The 20,240-nt window shown below is 39.3% G+C and overlaps 1 protein-coding gene across 2 annotated transcripts in view; it reads left to right on the forward strand.

Annotated features, from left to right (window-relative positions):
• Window positions 1–1,118: 1,118 nt before the first annotated feature.
• Window positions 1,119–20,240, forward strand: part of kif4 (kinesin family member 4) — a 154,998-nt gene continuing 135,876 nt past the window's right edge. For both annotated transcript variants that reach the window (XM_079846990.1, XM_079846989.1), the window contains exons 1-3: window positions 1,119–1,379; window positions 2,640–2,763; window positions 2,870–2,984. In XM_079846990.1, the coding sequence (XP_079703116.1) occupies window positions 2,641–2,763; window positions 2,870–2,984 (238 nt within the window). In that variant the 5' untranslated portion in view covers window positions 1,119–1,379; window position 2,640. The remainder of the gene's footprint in view (window positions 1,380–2,639; window positions 2,764–2,869; window positions 2,985–20,240) is intronic.

Genomic DNA, 20,240 nt, shown 5'->3' on the forward strand with positions numbered 1-20,240 from the left:
TATTTTTCTTTCACTCTAAACTAGTGCACCTGCTCTAAAGCAAATTACGTTAACGTTACATTCAATAACACAAGTTGAGCAAAAGACAACGAATTAATAAGGTGCACTTATCTATAACGCTTTTCCGTTTCGGAGCTCCCCACAGGAGTGTTACAACTAAATAAATCTTATTTTTAATTTCAGATTGTACATATAATGAGTTGTCTCCGCGGGTGTTATGCAGCAGCCTGGTGGTCAGTGTAAGTTAGTTCGATTCACAAATAAATAAATAAATATCCTACAAATACAAATAGGGCAACAGTATTTTACCCAAACCCTGATTGGCTATTAGATGTGAGAAGACAAACAGCGACCATAAATGTAAAGAACAAAGTTTTTAGAATTTCCTAACAAGCAACCATATTTTTATTTTTTAGACTTATACTCTATGACTCAACCCTGACCACTGCTTTACTGAGGAAAGAACTACAATCCCATGAAGCATTGCGATGTGAGTGGGCGGAGTTAAAGAGCTACTTTGGCGCGTGTTGCTTTTTTCGACTCTGATTGATTGGTATAGAGTGCCGAAGTAATGACGTCACTTTGTAGGCCAACCCGGAAGTTAGCGGCGCATGGGTTCCCTCGATCAAAAAGCAATGCATTTTCCCCATAGACTTTTGGAAAATCGCAAAAAATAAGATCTGTGTTCAACAAAGAGTTGTGACCCTTACACGTTTTGTCTATCAAGATAATCTTTACAAGTTAATCCAAAATGTATACATTTTGAAGCCTAAATAAAGCCGTCGGATATAAAATGCTAACGGTAGGCTATCAACGGACTACAGCACACCATGGTCGCGGATCAACGTCATCATCAAGCTTCCTCAAACTCACTCGCTCAGCGTCATCATGGGTAATGTAGTTTTCATCAGGAATTTCGCTGTTAAACACGATTGTTTTAAAAATAGGCTGAAATAATCATAGACAGTAAAAGAAATGGACATAGCGACCCCAAATTATGCTGCCTGACGGCTTTAGTAGGTCTGTATTTTAAAGGTTTGTTATCGTTCAAAATCAATACAGTTTTTACGACAGTCTATGGGCGGAGCTGAATTGATCGACCTCTACGTAATAACGGCAGAGGCGGAGCAGGTTATTTGAAAGTGGCGGGCAGGGTCTTTCTTCAGAGATGCTAACGCTGTGCTCGAATTTGAATGGCAGAAACTGTTAAGGACGTCTGTCTTAACAAAAGATAACGGTATCCCGTGAGGGCGATTAAGATTACCATTTTTCTTGTTTTATTTGAAACTGTTGTCAAGTTTGTGTAAAAAGGAACGTTTACTACGTTTTACTCTTCGAGCCCGATAACAACAGACTAACGTTACGTTACAGGGCGGAAGGTAATGACATGCATTTTAAACATCCCGGTTTGTTGCTATCAGCTCCTTATTTTGTTCGTGTGTTGTTTAGTTCAAATGTATTTTTATATGTAGAAAGTGTGTATAAAGATACATGATAATGGCTTTAAGTGTAGGCTAGTTCAGGACTTAGGCCTGTTGGATAAACCATAATCTAACAAGTTAGTCATGTTTTTTTCTTGAAGACTGATTTTGAGTTTAAGCAGGAATTAAGCTTTTTGTTTTCTTTTGTTAAAATAATAAAATTTAAAAAATAATGGAGATTGGTAGGAGGTTGTATTTTGAAACTTTGAAGTGTTGCTAATGCAACTCATTGTGTGCTCCCTAGACATAAAGAGAACATATTGACGTGTGTTCCCTTCTCTTTAGTCCTTTATGTTTTCGTTACTTGGTCTTGAAAAGGTCTTTTAAAAAGTCTTAAATCTACTATTATAAAACCTGCAGAAACCTTGTTTTAGTCAGTTGCATACAAACTTAGACTGGATGAAAAAGTAACTATATATAAAACTAACTTTACATTGAATGTTGCTGTAGACCGCAATTAACTGTCAGCTGTACTAGTTTCACAAAAGTGGCTTTTTGTTGACTAACTTCTTCAAATGCAAACTTTAATCTTTGGTTTTAATAATGTTATTGCAAAAAATAAGTAGGAGCCATTGATGGAACACATTAGGATTTAAGCACCTCCAACCCAAAAGGCTACAGTAGTGTTTTGTTAATATGCAGGCAATTAGTGATGTCAAACTCTGAGTGCTCAACTATGTCCCTCGCTGACCAGGATTAACCCAATACTAAAGAATTGTAGTTTCTAGTTTCATGATGCAATTGAAAGGTGAATTGCAGGGTGCACTTTTGGGGGACTCTGGTTATCCACTAAATCCACTTTTTTTTTTTTTTATACACCCTTTTTGAACCGTGTGAACCTTTTTTTCAGTGTGCCTTACAGAGCTTTTCTGACAAAGGAAAGCTGTGACGAGTGTCAGCTGTTTTGTCTAAAGTTGTTCAATGTCTAGGCTAAATGTTTCACATAATGCATTGTGAATTTGACAACTTTAAGCTTGTGTAGTGCAACAGGCTTTCCTTGGTGTCTTTAGTTGATCAGACTAATTATTCTTAGACACAGTATTAACATAATGGCAATAACTATGTAACTGGTCTGGTCTTGCTCTGTGCACACTGGCTTTGAAAGACAATATGTGAGTTGGGTTGTCATTTTTGATTCAGCCTTATTTGCTCTTCCAGCATGACCAAGGAGGATGAGAGAGCCATTCCTGTGAGGGTTGCGCTGAGATGCCGGCCTCTGGTTCCCAAAGAGATAAATGAAGGATGTCAGTGCTGTCTTAATTTTGTACCTGGTGAACCTCAGGTGTGTATCATGAGATCTTGCCTATTTCATTCACTCTTTTGCATCAAAAGGTCATGTCAGTACTTCAAGATTCATGAAATCATTTTTTTTTTCCTTCCCATTTCAGGTCATTGTTGGCGTTGACAAGGCTTTCACCTATGATTATGTGTTTGACCCCACAACAGAACAGGAAGAAGTTTTCAACTCCGCTGTGTCTCCTTTATTGTCTGGGCTTTTTAAAGGTTTGTAAAACAGTCCCACTAGGATTTTGCGGGTCTCTGATTTGTTTTCAGCCCAAAGTGGCTTGACACCATGCTGGTGCGACCAAATTTAATGGTGACACCAGCTAGGGCTGGGCGATTTAAATCGTGAGATTATGCGCATCTCGTCAGTAAAGCCGGTTCCTTGATTAGTAGTAAATCGCCTTCACCTGCTTTCAGATGGAGCGGCATTTACTACAAAGAGCCGTAGTTAACTGACAAGCTGAGCCATATCGCATTAAAATCGCGGACGTATCGCCAGTCGTATCGCTACAATCTCTTTGTAGTAAATGCCGCTCCATCTGAAAGCAGGTGATGGCGATTTACTACTAATCAAGGAACCGGCTTTACTGACGAGATGCGCATAACAATCTCACGATTTAAATCACCCAGCCCTAACACCAGCACAGAAATACTTATGATCTCCTTTTTTGAAAATACAGAGTTGTGAGACACAATAGCTTGCACACTGAGTCAGTACAGTGTGTATGTATTCAGTGATTTTTTTTTTTTTTTTTTTTTTTTTTTGGGGGGGTGTAACAATATTCAAACCGTACCGAACTCGCCCCGCCCTCTGCTGCCCCAATGTTGAGGTTGACCACACTTTACATTGTCACAAAAAATTCTTTCCTCTTTGGCATTTGATTAAATAGTAGCCTAATTAGGGGTGTAACTGTACATGTATTCGTCCTGCAAATTTTTGTGTGTCTTATGTGTACAAGGCGAATACAGCGTTGTAGCCTAACCACCACCAATAATCGCATTAAGCTCTGTGTTTTGTTACTTTCGATAAACAGTGTCATTTCAAATTATATCCGTTTTATCATGAAATTCAAACAATAAATACCGTTTTGATGCTCTTTAATGTGGCGTGACAGATAACTATAAGCACCTCAGATTAAGCAGCAGTGCGAGTAAACGCGATTATCTCCTCCTAATAAACGTGAATGAAAGCTACAATTCAACTTACTGAAACTTATCTCATATAATCGCTCAATCAGTGTTTCAATGGCGGAAAGATATCACTAAAACAGCTTGTAAACAATAATCCAAGTTGCATTACATCATTTACCTCATTTGTTAGTTCGCCAGAGAAATTAACTCTTTTGCTAAGCACTATATTAGCCTACATATTCATTATATTTTACTTAACTTGTTAGTGATGTCTTGATGATTTAATGTATGTTTAAAATGTCATGAAAATGACTGCCAGTGTGTAAATGATTATTTCAACAACGAATTGACCTTTCGCCGGCCCCTCCCCCAAAACGGCCATTGTCCAATCACACATCATAGCAACCATTACTATGTGAGCAGGTCTGACAAACATTCTCCGCCCACGGCGTTTGTAAATACAGTGAGGAAAATAAGTATTTGAACACCCTGCTATTTTGCAAGTTCTCCCACTTAGAAATCATGGAGGGGTCTGAAATTGTCATCGTAGGTGCATGTCCACTGTGAGAGACATAATCTAAAAAAAAAAATCCAGAAATCACAATGTATGATTTTTTTTACTATTTATTTGTATGATACAGCTGCAAATAAGTATTTGAACACCTGAGAAAATCAATGTTAATATTTGGTACAGTAGCCTTTGTTTGCAATTACAGAGGTCAAACGTTTCCTGTAGTTTTTCACCAGGTTTGCACACACTGCAGGAGGGATTTTGGCCCACTCCTCCACACAGATCTTCTCTAGATCAGTCAGGTTTCTGGGCTGTCGCTGAGAAACACGGAGTTTGAGCTCCCTCCAAAGATTCTCTATTGGGTTTAGGTCTGGAGACTGGCTAGGCCACGGCAGAACTAGGGCTGGGAAAAAAATCGATTTGATTTAAAAATTGAGTTGGTAGGTCAAATCGATTCATATTTTCAAAAAATCGATTTTTTTCGATTTTTTTATTTTTTTTTCTCCCCCTCTTCAGTATAGCGTACAATACATTTTGCATTCGCCAAATCTTCCTTCAGGGTTTCCGTAGCACGCTCCCTGCGGCGCAGCCCTCGATGTTTCACGACATCACGACAAAAAGACTAGCATGTTTAATTTTTTAACGGTCCTCCACGACGACGGCGCGCGAGTGAATGAGTGAGGGAGAGTGAGTGAGAGTGTGTGTTCGCGAGTGAGTGAGTGAGCGAGAGTGAGTGAGAGTGTGTGTTCGCGAGTGAGTGAGCGAGAGTGAGTGAGAGTGTGTGTTTGCGAGTGAGTGAGTGAGCGAGTTTGTGACTGTGTGTGTGTGTGTGAAAGAGAGAGAGAGTGCGTGTATGTGAGTGAGTGTGTATGTGTGAGTGTGCGTGTAGGCTAAGTGAGCTTGTGTATATGTGCGAGTGAATGAGTGTGTGTGAGACGGCTCGCGATGACTGGTCGGAAAGTCATTTTTAGGAGTCAAAATCGTGTAATCTGACACAGTGACTATCGTAACAGACAAACAAATCGTGTAAACCCATGGAAACCCAATCGAATCGAATCGAATCATAAATCGAGTTTTTTCTAAAAAAAATCACAGATTTTTTTAAAAATCGCAAAAATCACAGATTTTTTTTAGGGGGAAAAAATCGCCCAGCTCTAGCCAGAACCTTGATATGCTTCTTACAGAGCCACTCCTTGGTTATCCTGGCTGTGTGCTTCGGGTCATTGTCATGTTGGAAGACCCAGCCTCGACCCATCTTCAATGCTCTAACTGAGGGAAGGAGGTTGTTCCCCAAAATCTCTCAATACATGGCCCCGGTCATCCTCTCCTTAAAGCTGCCGTCGGCAACATTTTTTTGATCATATTCAGTGAAATCGACACTATAATCCGACAGAACAACATAAATAAGGTGGTTTTAGAAAAAACCCGAGCTTCTAACTCCACCTGGAGCGTGTTATTTGTTTTGCAAAAATCCACCGCTCCCGGATCATCGGGTCCAATCAGCGCAGGGGGGTGTGCGATCTGACTGTCAATCACAGTTCGTGCACACGCTACAGATCCCCCCTCCCTCGCGGCTCGCGCACGTTACAATATCACATGCACACGACACGCCTGAAGATTGTACGAAGCGTGATGGCGGAGAGAAAATCTACTAACAAGCTTCCAATTCCTCGGTTATTTGCTATCTATGGGTAGATTAGCCAGGGCAGCCTACCTCCGAGTCCATGGTGTTGATCGATGCTGAAGAGACGGACGCGTTCACAGAAAATCAGGTACACACGCACTGACGAGCACGACCACGATGGGAGGTGCTCGCTGGTAGTGGGGGAGGGCATGGGAGTTGTAAACATTCAAAATTTTGGCTAAGTCGACCCAATCTGCCAGACTTGCCGACTGCAGCTTTAATACAGTGCAGTCGCCCTGTCCCATGTGCAGAAAAACACCCCCAAAGCATGATGATACCACCCCCATGCTTCACAGTAGGGATGGTGTTCTTCGGATGGTACTCTTCATTCTTCTTCCTCCAAACACGTTTAGTGGAATTATGACCAAAAAGTTCTATTTTGGTCTCATCTGACCACATGACTTTCTCCCATGACTCCTCTGGATCATCCAAATGGTCATTGGCAAACTTAAGACGGGCCTTGACATGTGCTGGTTTAAGCAGGGGAACCTTCCGTGCCATGCATGATTTCAAACCATGACGTCTAAGTGTATTACCAACAGTAACCTTGGAAACGGTGGTCCCAGCTCTTTTCAGGTCATTGACCAGCTCCTCCCGTGTAGTTCTGGGCTGATTTCTCACCTTTCTTAGGATCATTGAGACCCCACGAGGTGAGATCTTGCATGGAGCCCCAGTCCGAGGGAGATTGACAGTCATGTTTAGCTTCTTCCATTTTCTAATGATTGCTCCAACAGTGGACCTTTTTTCACCAAGCTGCTTGGCAATTTCCCCGTAGCCCTTTCCAGCCTTGTGGAGGTGTACAATTTTGTCTCTAGTGTCTTTGGACAGCTCTTTGGTCTTGGCCATGTTAGTAGTTGGATTCTTACTGATTGTATGGGGTGGACAGGTGTCTTTATGCAGCTAACGACCTCAAACAGGTGCATCTAATTTAGGATAATAAATGGAGTGGAGGTGGACATTTTAAAGGCAGACTAACAGGTCTTTGAGGGTCAGAATTCTAGCTGATAGACAGGTGTTCAAATACTTATTTGCAGCTGTATCATACAAATAAATAGTTAAAAAATCATATATTGTGATTTCTGGATTTTTTTTTTTTAGATTATGTCTCTCACAGTGGACATGCACCTACGATGACAATTTCAGACCCCTCCATGATTTCCAAGTGGGAGAACTTGCAAAATAGAAGGGTGTTCAAATACTTATTTTCCTCACTGTATGTGGAATAAGGGCTGCCTCCGACAAAAAACATTTTCTAGTCGACTATAGTTATTCATTTAAGCCATTAGTGGACAAATCGCCCCTTTATATTAATTGAATTACTTAAATAGGCTATATAGCCTACAGGATAATGAGCGTTTACGTAATATAGCCGCGCTCAAGCGCACGACCGCAGGCATAAAGCTTGCCACAAAGAACCGGTAAAAGTAATTTGGGTTCAGTAAGATTTTTTAAGAAATTAAGAAAAGTAATAGGCAAGGATGCATTCAATTGATCAAAAGTTACAGTATAGACATTTCTAACGTTAGAAAAGCTTTCTATTTCAGAAAACTCTGAAACTTTCTATTCATCAAAGAATCCTGAAAAAAAACAAAAACAGTTTTCTACATTGATAACAATCAGAAATATTTATTGAGCAGTAAATCAGCGTATTATTCCCTCAGGTAGGTTGCACGTTTTCTTGCGTGGGTGGATGTTGGAATCAATAATCACGTTGTTTGCATTCGCCTAAACTGATTTGCCGAAATCAAAATGCTGACATTGATAGTCCCGCTCGGAGCAGTAAATCAAACAATGATTTGTCCCTAAATAATGATATATTATATCATAATATATAATATATTATTATTATTGATAGGATGATAACAGATGTCGTGAACACTGCTGCTGTATCAGTCAGTGGCTAGATCAGCTTTGCAGTTAAAAAAACAGGACAAGGGAGATATAAATTATGCATTATTAATTATGACAAATAAATAATGCCCAAAATACGGGACATTTGGCAACCCTAACGTTAGTTTTTCCCTTCCCCAAGAACAAAGCACATAACGTTAGCAGGGCTGAACTGGAACAAAAAAATTTAAATCAAATTTGCTAATAAAAATGAGCAAAATATAGCTAACAGCTCAGATAACTGCGATTGTCTGCAACAAATCGGAGAAAATCAAGACAGAAGAAGAGGTCTACGATGCCTACGGATGTTGGTTGATCACAAACTTCCAAGATGCCGTCTGCAAGTGTGTTTGTCGATTGCGTGGGTATTAGAGATGTTTTTTTTGCGATTGTCATGGGGTTTCTCAGATTTCGCTTGAGACCGGTAAGCATTAGCCTCAATAGTAGTCGTGTCTCCTTCATTGCGTATTTTTATATTTTGAATATATCCCTCCACTGCATACTGTAACCCCTTTTGCCTCGATCTGGAGGATATCACGGAGGTATTGCTCCAAAAAAGGTCACTGACACGCACGGGTATACCTCTTCCCGTCATGGCAATCTGTCGCGCTGGTCGTGTTTGACCATTTGTTTGTCGGATGTAGCAACAGTAACTAAGGGGGGCGGGGCTCGGCGAAAGGCTAATTGGAGTAAAAACATAATTTTACAATTAAATTTAGAAGTTAATGCAAAAACTGCCTTATGTGCAGTTTACATGTTAGCATACAATTTGTTATTTGAGTTATTATTATATCTAAAAATAAATAGCAACTGAATTTAGGCTAATAGTTTGGGCTCTATTGTTAAGCTTTAATATTATAATAATGTGCAAGTAAGGGCTCAGTTTACAGCATTAGCAGAGATATATATTTTTTTATCCTTAAACTTTTAATTATAACTGAATTCATTTAAAGACAGACACAATTTGTTCAGTAAACCACTGTTTATAAAAAAAAAGCAATTTTATGTTTAGTTTTCTCCCCCCTTCTACACCTAATCGTGACGTCAAAACCGAGGTGTCAGTTTTGTGTAACGGTACAAAAAACTGACACCTCGGTTTTGACTTAGAATCTAGTATTCCCGTGATACTTTTGTCTTTTATGAATTAAAAAAAGTCTTGTCTTCTGTCCAAACAAACAGCGACTTCTTTAAAGAGAGATCAACTTTTACGTACACCAGGTGACCTGTAAATGCGAAAAAACTGTTTCCATTGCAGTTTTGCTAAATATTCCTATTTCGAATTGTCTGAAAAACCACCTCATGCGAGCGTAAAATCTATTTTTGATATATATGGTCTTTTTTGGGAGTATAGTTGGATCACTTACTCGGCCGCATCTCTCGCATGAAGCAAAGAGGTTGGAAAGAAAACAAACTTCTGTAGGTTGTAAATGATTTATTTGGAAATATTATGCATTACCCTCTCCGTCATTCAAATGGGCCTGCCTCATAGGAATTTGTCTTTCCTTTTGAAACATGAGTTTCAAAGCCTCTGTGCTGTGTATGGTCAGTTAATTCACTGTGATACAACGGCAGGACAGTTGAACACCTATCTATTAATTTGTTTGTATAAGCTGTAAATTCCCATCCGAAATGCGCAACTAGGTCCAGCACTGGGTGGCACATTAAGATTGAAGTCTGGTTCATGTAATTTTTTCACCTATATTTTATTGAGAATGTACTATTTTAAAATACAATGTAGAAAAAGTAAAAAAAAAAAAAAGTTATTACAAAACATTTTCATAAGTGCAATGCAGAGTCAAGAATTTAATTTTTTTTACACATGAATTGACTAAGCTATTAATTTTCCTGGAAAAACCTGGATATTTAGATATTCCAAGAAATGACAAAAATCTTTAAGAACTTAGTAAAATAAAAACTGTATCTGTTAAGGAGTATGAAATAAAACAATTCAATATAAGAAAATAAGTCAAGTTAGATTTTTACATGCCACTTTGCAAGACAAAATTGTCAAACTGATAAGGTTTCAGATGCTTAAATGTACCTCATATTGTGCAAACAATTAACTAACTATTACTTAATTATTGCTTTTGTTTTATTAACCAACTTTGCAGGTGTGGATGATTGGTTAACTACCACAAAAGATTTTGTATAAATCAATCTAACTGTTAACTCTTAAAGGGATACTCCACCGTTTTTTCATATTAAACTATGTTATTCCCGTAACTAAGACGAGTTGATACATACCTCTCTCGTCTCAGTGCGTGCACTAAATCGCTCTGTCTTGTGGCGAAACTTTGTTAGCACTTAGCTTAGCCCAGTTCATTCAATATGGGCCAAGCAGAGAAGCTACCAAACACCTCTTTTTAGGAGCACAAGCAGAAAATGTAGGGGCACAGCTCAAATCAACCTGCAACACAGTTATTCACATTTTCCTGCATTTTTACTGTTTTACTGACCAGAGGAGAACTTGCCCCCCGACTGAGCCTGGTTACTCCTCCCAAGGTTTTTTTTTCTCTCCATTCTGTCACCTGATGGAGTTTTGGTTTCTTACCACTGTCGCCTTTGGCTTTTGGCTTAGTTGGGGGCATTTAATATTCAACAATATTACTGATCTGCCTGCATTGACACTTTTATATGAGCGTTGAGCTGGACGATGACATCACTGTTTTCTCCAGAGGGGCTATATACACTCACCTAAAGGATTATTAGGAACACCTGTTCAATTTCTCATTAATGCAATGATCTAATCAACCAATCACATGGCAGTTGCTTCAATGCATTTAGGGGTGTGGTCCTGGTCAAGACAATCTCCTGAACTCCAAACTGAATGTCAGAATGGGAAAGAAAGGTGATTTAAGCAATTTTCAGCGTGGCATGGTTGTTGGTGCCAGACGGGCTGGTCTGAGTATTTCACAATCTGCTCAGTTACTGGGATTTTCACGCGCACAACCATTTCTAGGGTTTACAAAGAATGGTGTGAAAAGGGAAAAGCATCCAGTATGCGGTAGGGCTGTCGCGGTGAAGGATTTTCCCTTGCGGTAATTTTGAGTGGCTCAATAGCGCGATATGCGGTTTTACCGCATTTATTAATTTATTTTAATTTATTTATATTTATTTGTTGCTATATAAATAAGTGTCACGATGTGGTTAGCATGCACAAAAACGAGTACATTTTCAGTAACCAATAAACCGAAACTAAACAGCGTCTCTCCGCATTGAAAGCCTGTCACTCAGCGCGCAGTTGTTACGGCAACGGACTGTCTTTGAGTGAGTCATTAAACCATTCATTCAACAACACGTTCAAAAACGCTGATTGATTCATTAAAAGATAGTAATGAAACAAGGTTAATTATTTTTAACTTTGAGCTCCACTTTTCAAGGCTCAGCTAACCAGCAATGCGTGACTCACTGAGTTTTGTTTCCCGCGACTGCGAGTTCCTCGCGCTGTGGATGCTGACCAGCGCTGTCGCTGATGCCATTCATGGTAAATACCCTTTATTTTAAACGTTAAAAGGATGACAGGACAAATATTTAACTTTCCTTGGACACGGCAACCTTTTCACGAATATGACTTGACCTCAAAGACAGACGCAGGTAATCGCACGCGCTCAGTCGATCACTCTCTTTACTGTCTGTTTAGGCAAGTGCAAATCCACGAAGCCTCTGTACAAATCACCATGATAAAATCATAATCGCCACGTCTTATCATTATTAACTTATTTAACATTTAAACATTCAATACACATGCACGAAGTTCAAAACAAGAAGGGTATAGCCTTATGAAAAAAGAAAACGCGCGAATATCGCGGTTGCTGCGGTTACTTGAATTTCTCTGCGGTTGGCTTGTCAGTAGCACGGTACTGCAATATTGCGGTTATCGCGACAGCCCTAGTATGCGGCAGTCCTGTGGGTGAAAATGCCTTGTTGATGCTAGAGGTCAGAGGAGAATGGGCCGACTGATTCAAGCTGATAGAAGAGCAACTTTGACTGAAATCAAAGCAGAAGACCCCACCGGGTACCACTCATCTCCACTACAAATAGGAAAAAGAGGCTACAATTTGCACGAGCTCACCAAAATTGGACAGTTGAAGACTGGAAAAATGTTGCCTGGTCTGATGAGTCGCGATTTCTGTTGAGACATTCAGATGGTAGAGTCAGAATTTGGCGTAAACAGAATGAGAACATGGATCCATCATGCCTTGTTACCACTGTGCAGGCTGGTGGTGGTGGTGTAATGGTGTGGGGGATGTTTTCTTGGCACACTTTAGGCCCCTTAGTGCCAATTGGGCATCGTTTAAATGCCACGGCCTACCTGAGCATTGTTTCTGACCATGTCCATCCCTTTATGACCACCATGTACCCATCTTCTGATGGCTACTTCCAGCAGGATAATGCACCATGTCACAAAGCTCGAATCATTTCAAATTGGTTTCTTGAACATGACAATGAGTTCACTGAACTAAAATGGCCCCCTCAGTCACCAGATCTCAACCCAATAGAGCATCTTTGGGATGTGGTGGAATGGGAGCTTCGTGCCCTGGATGTGCATCCCACAAATCTCCATCAACTGCAAGATGCTATCCTATCAATATGGGCCAACATTTCTAAAGAATGCTTTCAGCACCTTGTTGAATCAATGCCACGTAGAATTAAGGCAGTTCTGAAGGCGAAAGGGGGTCAAACACAGTATTACTATGGTGTTCCTAATAATCCTTTAAGTGAGTGTATATAAATAAACTAAATTAATAATTTTTTTACAACAAAAATGAACCATCACTGAATTTACTTAAAGCTGGGGTAGGTAACTTTTGTAAAAATTAATTTTTTTACATATTTGTTAAAACTGTCATTATGTCCTGACAGTAGAATATGAGACAGATAATCTGTGATAAAATCAAGCTCCTCTGGCTCCTCCCAGTGGTCCTATTGCCATTTGCAGAAATACACCGCTCCCGGTCAGAAACAACCAATCAGAGCCAGGAGGAGTGTCTTAGCAGTGTCAATCAAGTTCGCGTACGCGCTGATCACACCCCTCTCTTGCACAGCGCATACCGTCATTCAAAATCAAGATTGCCGGTGTGCCGAGCAGCTGTGCTAATGGCGGACAAACAACCAAAACTGCCAATTTCTCGAGTGGAACCTGCTCATACAACAAAGACAGGTAAACGGAAATAGACCGATGACGATAAACAAGCCCGTCGGAGCCCATTGACTCAGTGTTAAAACTCTAGCCGCATAACATACAGATAAAATGTCACGCACTGTGCAAAGCAACAATTGAAACCTGCTAATTCACTGGCTTGTCATGTTGCTGAAATAATGTACTAGCAAACCTTATTTAGCATTACATATCGCTAGAATAATTATTTACATAGCCTACTGCAACGTTAGTTACCGTTATATTATCTTACTAGCTATTTATAACTCATAGAAAGAGTGCAACGTTATAAAGTTACATTACATGTATTGCATAATACGTAATGATTTGAGGACCAAGTTTGTAGTCAAAGTATGGGCAGGCCAGTCAATGTAAAGCATTTCGTCCCTACCAGTGAATGTGCCATAACTGTTTATCCGCCGTCATCGGTGACAAAATACATGTTTAACAGCTAACAGTTAGTAGGCCTAACATTATATGTTATGAATCTTACACGAAATTCATCTTCATCACAGTGCAACTAATGGAAATGGAAAAACGTGTATCAATGCAACCTGTTTTTAGCTTTGCCTTATAGTTATAACTCGTTAGCGAATCAAAAAATATATATTTTAAACTTTACCAATATCGATATGCTAGCTTGATAGTGAGTAGGCTACTAAAATACATCTTATTTGTTTATATTCATAATGATAAAGTTCGATTTTTTTTTTTTTATTACATGTGATTCTGACATGATGTCACTACATGCACTGCGCTCCTTCCTCTCCGCTCGTCTCAGGTAAATAATGCGTTTTCCAGCCATCCTGGGGTGCGTTTCCCGAAAGCATCGTTGGCCAACTATGGTCGCATGTTCATCGCAATGTCCATTGAACTCTATTGGTAACGACGGAACTTGCGACCATAGTTGGCCAACGATGCTTTCGGGAAACCCACCCCAGCTCAGCGGTCGGAGTCGCGCGTTCATGTGTTTTGGGGGCGTGGCTTTGGAAGGAGCCCAGAACGGGAGGGGGTGGACTGAATGGAAATAATGAGCTGTCTTTAAAACAGTCGTTAGAGGTCTACATACACTCGATTTTTATACTTTCTTTTTCAGAGTACTTACATTTTAATTATGTATTGATATACATAAAGTTTAAACAAATTTGAAAAATAAGTTTTTTAGACCATTCCTACCTACCCCAGCTTTAAGCTAGACAATGACGTTATTTTCTTCTAGATCTGCTGAACAACAGAAACAAACTTTGTTGCATTATTTTCCTGTTATCACTGTAAAGCTGCTACAAAACAATGTATTGTAAAAAGTGCTATATAAATTAACTTGACTTGACTGACAAATGCCTTGATAATAAATAGACTTAACTTAAATTACAATGAGTTTTTATTTTAAGTTCACAGGGCTCCAGACTAACATTTGAGGGCAGCAGCCAAGGCTACGTTCACACTGTCAGTCCAAATCTGATTATTTGTGTATCTGATTGGAATTTCATCTAAAATTATTGACGTCCACACTGTGTATCGCAACTGTTCAGATCCGATTTGTGTCCATGCAGCTTTTTTGTTTTCCGGAATATTGGCATTGGTTTCTATAGCAATGACGTATGTTGGTAGGAATACGGCAAATACAACAACCGCAACCGCAAAAATTATTTAAATTTAGCTGCCTCGCTGGTTTACTGTGTCAGTAGGGTTAGACAGAACGGCAGAACTGTAGGAGGCTGGTATGAGCGGCTTTATTCCGTGCTGTCGTCTCCGTCGGTTTACAAACATGTCTCCGTTATATTGTCATTTTCTGCTCGTCCGGCACTTTGGAACAACACAGCCTTGTTTCTGCAACAACTTTCAGTATGTTTCCAATAACAACGTTTGACATTTGTTTTATGTGGCGTGAGAGTCACATAAACCACACGAAATCCGATCAGAGCGATCAGGCTGAAACAGGTTTCCAGAAATGCGATTTGAATAGGATTTCAAACTACATATGGATGTAGATTGAAACAGATTGGAAAAAAAAAAAGCTGTTTTTTTTTTTTTTTTTGCCGTTCACACTTACTAAATCTTATCGGATTTCACTTGGATATGCACAAACATCGTATTTGGACTGACAGTCTGAACGTAGCCTAAGTCCTACAGAAAGTGGCGCTAGCCCCTGATTTAGTAACAATGGAGGGATGAGAAAGCACTGAGCTTGAGTTGAGATGTAGATAAAATTAACTTCATTATCATTCATAATGTCTAAATATTCATTCAAAAGCAAAACAAGTGGAAAAAAATTAGGTAGTGGAAATGCTAATAAGCCAATAAGCTCTCCTCTGCAACCATCTACGGGTTACAATGGTAATTTAATGTATTTTTTTATTTTTAAATAAGTGAGTTTTCTTGAAACTTTTAGTTTTAGAAGTAACACGCCTCTGCAACATCGTGTGGCGGTTGGGGATAGTACCTTTGGGCTGGCAGACCAGGGTGGTGGTCCCTCTTTTTAAGAAGGGGGACCGGAGGGTTTGTTCCAACTACAGGGGGATCACACTTCTCAGCCTCCCCGGGAAAGTCTATGCCAGGGTACTGGAGAGGAGAATACGGCCGATAGTAGAACCTCGGATTCAGTGTGGTTTTCGTCCCAGTCGTGGAACACTGGACCAGCTCTGTATCCTCTCCAGGTTGATGGGAGTTTGCCCAACCAATCCACATGTGCTTTGTGGATTTGGAGAAGGCATTCGACTGTGTCCCTCGCGGCGTCCTGTGGAGGGTGCTCTGGGAGTATGGGATCCGGGGCCCTTTGCTAAGGGCTGTCCGGTCCCTGTACGACCGGAGCAGGGGCTTGGTGCAGACTCCCGGTGCATGTTGGACTCCGGCAGGGCTGCCCTTTGTCGCCGGTTCTGTTCATAATTTTTATGGATTTTTATGGAATTTCTAGGTGCAGCCAGGGGCTGGAGTGTGTCTGGTTTGGGGACCACACGATTTCGTCTCTGCTTTTTGCGAATGATGTTGTCGTGCTGGCCCCATCAGACCAGGACCTTCAGCATGCACTGGGACGGTTTGCAGCCGAGTGTGAAGCGGCTGGGATGAGAATCAGCACCTCCAAATCCGAGGCCATGGTTCTTAGTCGGAAAAGGGTGGCTTGCCCACTTCAGGTTGGAGAGTTCCTGCCTCAAGTGGAGGAGTTTGAGTATCTTGGGGTCTTGTTCATGAGTGAGGGAAGGATGGAACGAGAGATTGACAGACAGATCGGTGCAGCTTCTGCTAGGGCTGGGCGATATATCGATATAAAAAAATATATCGATATATTTTTGAAATGCGATGTGGAATTAGACCATATCGCATATATCGATATAGTTTAAATTTGCGCTGTGATCCTTGCTCCCCACGCTCCCGCTCCTCCTTTTCCACTCTGCGTGCGTGTTTAGAGCATGTTATGTTATGAGAGGCGAATCATGACTACTTCAGAAAACTCAGCACAATAGGAACTACCAGGCAGTGACTCTTGTCCTGTCAGCCGTTATCCTGTTCTCGTAGCACACACTCTATTGCACGCGCAAATGCAGTGGCGCGCGCTGTATCGCCTCACTGATCAAGTGCAAAAGAAACTACGAGCATGCAATGCCGTTACGTTGTAAATTACACGAAATAAAAGTAATGCAGGTATGATTTTCATTCTATTCACCAGGAGCAGTTTCCATGTTTCATTAACAGTTATTGTTAGTATTGTGTATTCACCATGGTTACTGTCGTTTCCATATTAACCCCAAAATGCCACTATTTTTTTTTTTTTTTTTTTTTTAAATGACTGTAGTGGCTCATACCAACATTGTATTAACAAAAACTAGTTTGGGACTGCTATTTAATAGCTTTAGCATAGGCCTAATGTTTATTTATTAGTACTATTAGTCATATTCTTACAATTTATGTTAAGTAAAGGGGGAAAAGTACTTGTGTGTGTTAACAAATTTTGTGTAAACATGTTATATACAGTATATATATGTATGTATGTGTGTATATATATATATATATATAAGGGGTGGGGGAAAAAATCGATTATTTGATGCATCGCGATGCGGACGTGGACGATTCTGAATCGATTCACAAATGTCAAAATCGATTTTCTAAAAAAATAAATAAAAAAAATTATATATATATATATATATATATATATATATATATATATATATATATATATATATATATATATATATATATATATATATTATATATAAATTTTTTTTTTTTTTTTTTTTTCTAATAACGTAATATTGACGGAACGCAAAAGGCGGAACTATAAGCGGACGTGCAGTGCGCGGACAGTCTGTGCGTGCACATAACAGAGACGCGCACATACATAACAGACTCATGATGGCTGAGCGCCAAATTCGAACGGCACCTTCTTCGTTAAAAGCTAACGTATGTAAAATTGGCAATTTCATTGTTACCTATTTAGTATTTTTGTATGAGAGCTGCTTTCTGTATTGTTTAGTTTTCACATCAGTACACTGTGTAAACCGATCTGTTATACGTACCTTATACTGCAATATGTGCAATTTCAGTCACAAAAAGTTACGTTTTGACTGTGCTCTCTGCAGATGTTCATTCACTTTTTTTGTATAAGCTGTTTTTGATTGTAGTATACAGCAAACATTTCAAGTCATAACTCTTTATTATTTAGTTGTGTATAAGAGTGGCTTTGTATGTTACTAATTGAAGCTACAGTAAGTTGTTCAAAAATGTTAATTTTGTCTTCTTAATGATTAAATTGGACAATTCTCTTCTAGAAAGACAAGGTGTTCAGGTGGAGAAAACTTTTTCTTTACCTTGACATGTTTCGACTGCAACCTGCAGTCTTCCTCCACCTGAACACCTTGTCTTTCTAGAAGAAAATTGTCCAATTTCTACATACTGTAGTCTACAGTATGTTGGTTCTGATCTACTTCCTAAAGGAAATAAGCCTTTCATTTATTTGTTATTGTTTAGTTCAACTTGATGAGTCACAACACAATGCGATGTATTTATTTCTGTGTTCTACAGAACATAAGCTACATACAAATAATTCTGAAGTTATTACTACACGACACAGAAAGTGCTTTGAGTTGTTGTTACTCAATAAAAGAGTTAAGTAATTCAGCAGATGACTTTTTTTTAATACTGCAATCACTTTGTAGTGTGTTTTCGTTTACTGTTGTGAAATGGAAAATCAATAATCGCTAATCGAGAATCGTTAATAATCGAAAATCGACTGTAATCGAATCGGGACTTCAATAATCGTAATCGAATCGGGAAATCAGACAGATTAACCACCCCTTATATATTTATTTATATATATATATATATATATATAATATATATATATATATTCAATGTAAACTTTGATAATCATAATTAATAAATCGCAATTATAATTCGAAGGGAATAATCGGCAATTATGATTTGTCATAATCGTGCAGCCCTAACTTAGGTGAAGAAAACTGTTTATTATTTGATTTGATTTTGCAACTGTTCACTGAAATAGCTGGTTTCAATAAAACTACATTTGAACATTTGCTCTCACTTTGCAGAAAAAATATCGGGATATATATCGTATATCGATACTCAGCCTGAATATATCGGGATATGACTTTTGGTCCATATCGCCCAGCCCTAGCTTCTGCAGTAATGCGGTCGATGTACCGGTCTGTCGCGGTGAAGAAAGAGCTGAGCCGCAAGGCGAAGCTCTCGATTTACCGGTCAATCTGCTAGGGCTGGGTATTGACACAAATTTCACAATTCGATTCGATTTCGATTCACAAGCTTGCAATTCGATTTCGATTTCGATTCAATATCGATTATTTTGGATATCAGGTACAATACATTGCAAATTTTCTCAAGGAAAACAAATCACTTTAACTATTATTGTAAACTATGGGAGTCAGTTGTAGCCTATAGGCTTCATTAGCCTACTATAATATTGAAGGTAAAAATGAACTGATTTGTATACAAACACTTAAAATACACATTTATTTTTATAATAAAAAAGTTATATGAAATTATATAAAATTTTAAATGATGGCTGTCATAAACTTTCCAGATTTATTCAAACATGCATTAAATATTGAAGAACATTAAAAATTATAATGAATATATAATATGGTGCATATATTTAACAAAATGCTCCTCTCTAGAGTTAACTTTTCTAGCTGACTAATGAGTTTATGGTCACTGGATATGTTTGTTCTGAGGTAAATGTGACGTTACATGGCATTGTTTACTAACGTCTTTACACGGTTGAAACACTGAGCGATTCCATGAGACATGATACGGACTTCGATAAGTTGTACTCTACCTTTTAACACACTCAGATGCTCATTCATGTTTATTTCGCGCTGTAACTGGTATTAAGGTGGAAGAGTTGCTTCCGTTGCTTCTGTTGCTTCTCTTGAGCTGAGCTGCGCCAGGGCGATCTCACGCCACAGCGCCAAAACGGTAATTAAAAAAATTGACGTAATTTGAAATCTGAGACTTTGTTTCATATCAATAATAACAAAGCACAAAGATTATTGCAATTTATCGGATGGGATGCGCGCAACAATGATCCATTTCATTCATCAACTGAAAACAGGATGACTAATCGATTCTTGGGATTTAAGAATCGGTATTGTTAATGTTTCGTAAAAATGAGAATCGATTAAAATCTAGAAATCGATATTTTTTACCCAGCCCTACAATCTACATTCCTACTCTCACCTAAGGTCATGAAGCGGCCAAAATGAGCTTTCTCTGCAGGGTGACTGGATGATCACTTAGAGATAGGTTGAGAAGCTTGGTCACTCGGGAGGAGCTCAGAGTAGAGCCGCTGCTCCTCCACATAGAGAGGGACCAGCTGAGGTGGCTCGGGCATCTGTTCCGGATGCCTCCTGGAAGCCTTCCCGGGAATTTTCTGCTTGTCTGGCACTTTTGTTTCGGCAGCGACTTTGAGAATGTTTCCTATAACAACATCTGATGTTTACATTTTACGTGGCGTGAGGGTAATCTTCAAAGAATTTGAACGCTTCTCAGTAGACCTCGCTGCAATGTTAATAATTCTGTGGCAAAATCAATCGCTTTCTCACTGGATCTCCCAGCACTGTGTAGTAACGG

The sequence above is a fragment of the Squalius cephalus genome, assembly GCF_949319135.1.
Source record: "Squalius cephalus genome assembly, chromosome: 17".
NCBI classification, from domain to species: domain Eukaryota; kingdom Metazoa; phylum Chordata; class Actinopteri; order Cypriniformes; family Leuciscidae; genus Squalius; species Squalius cephalus.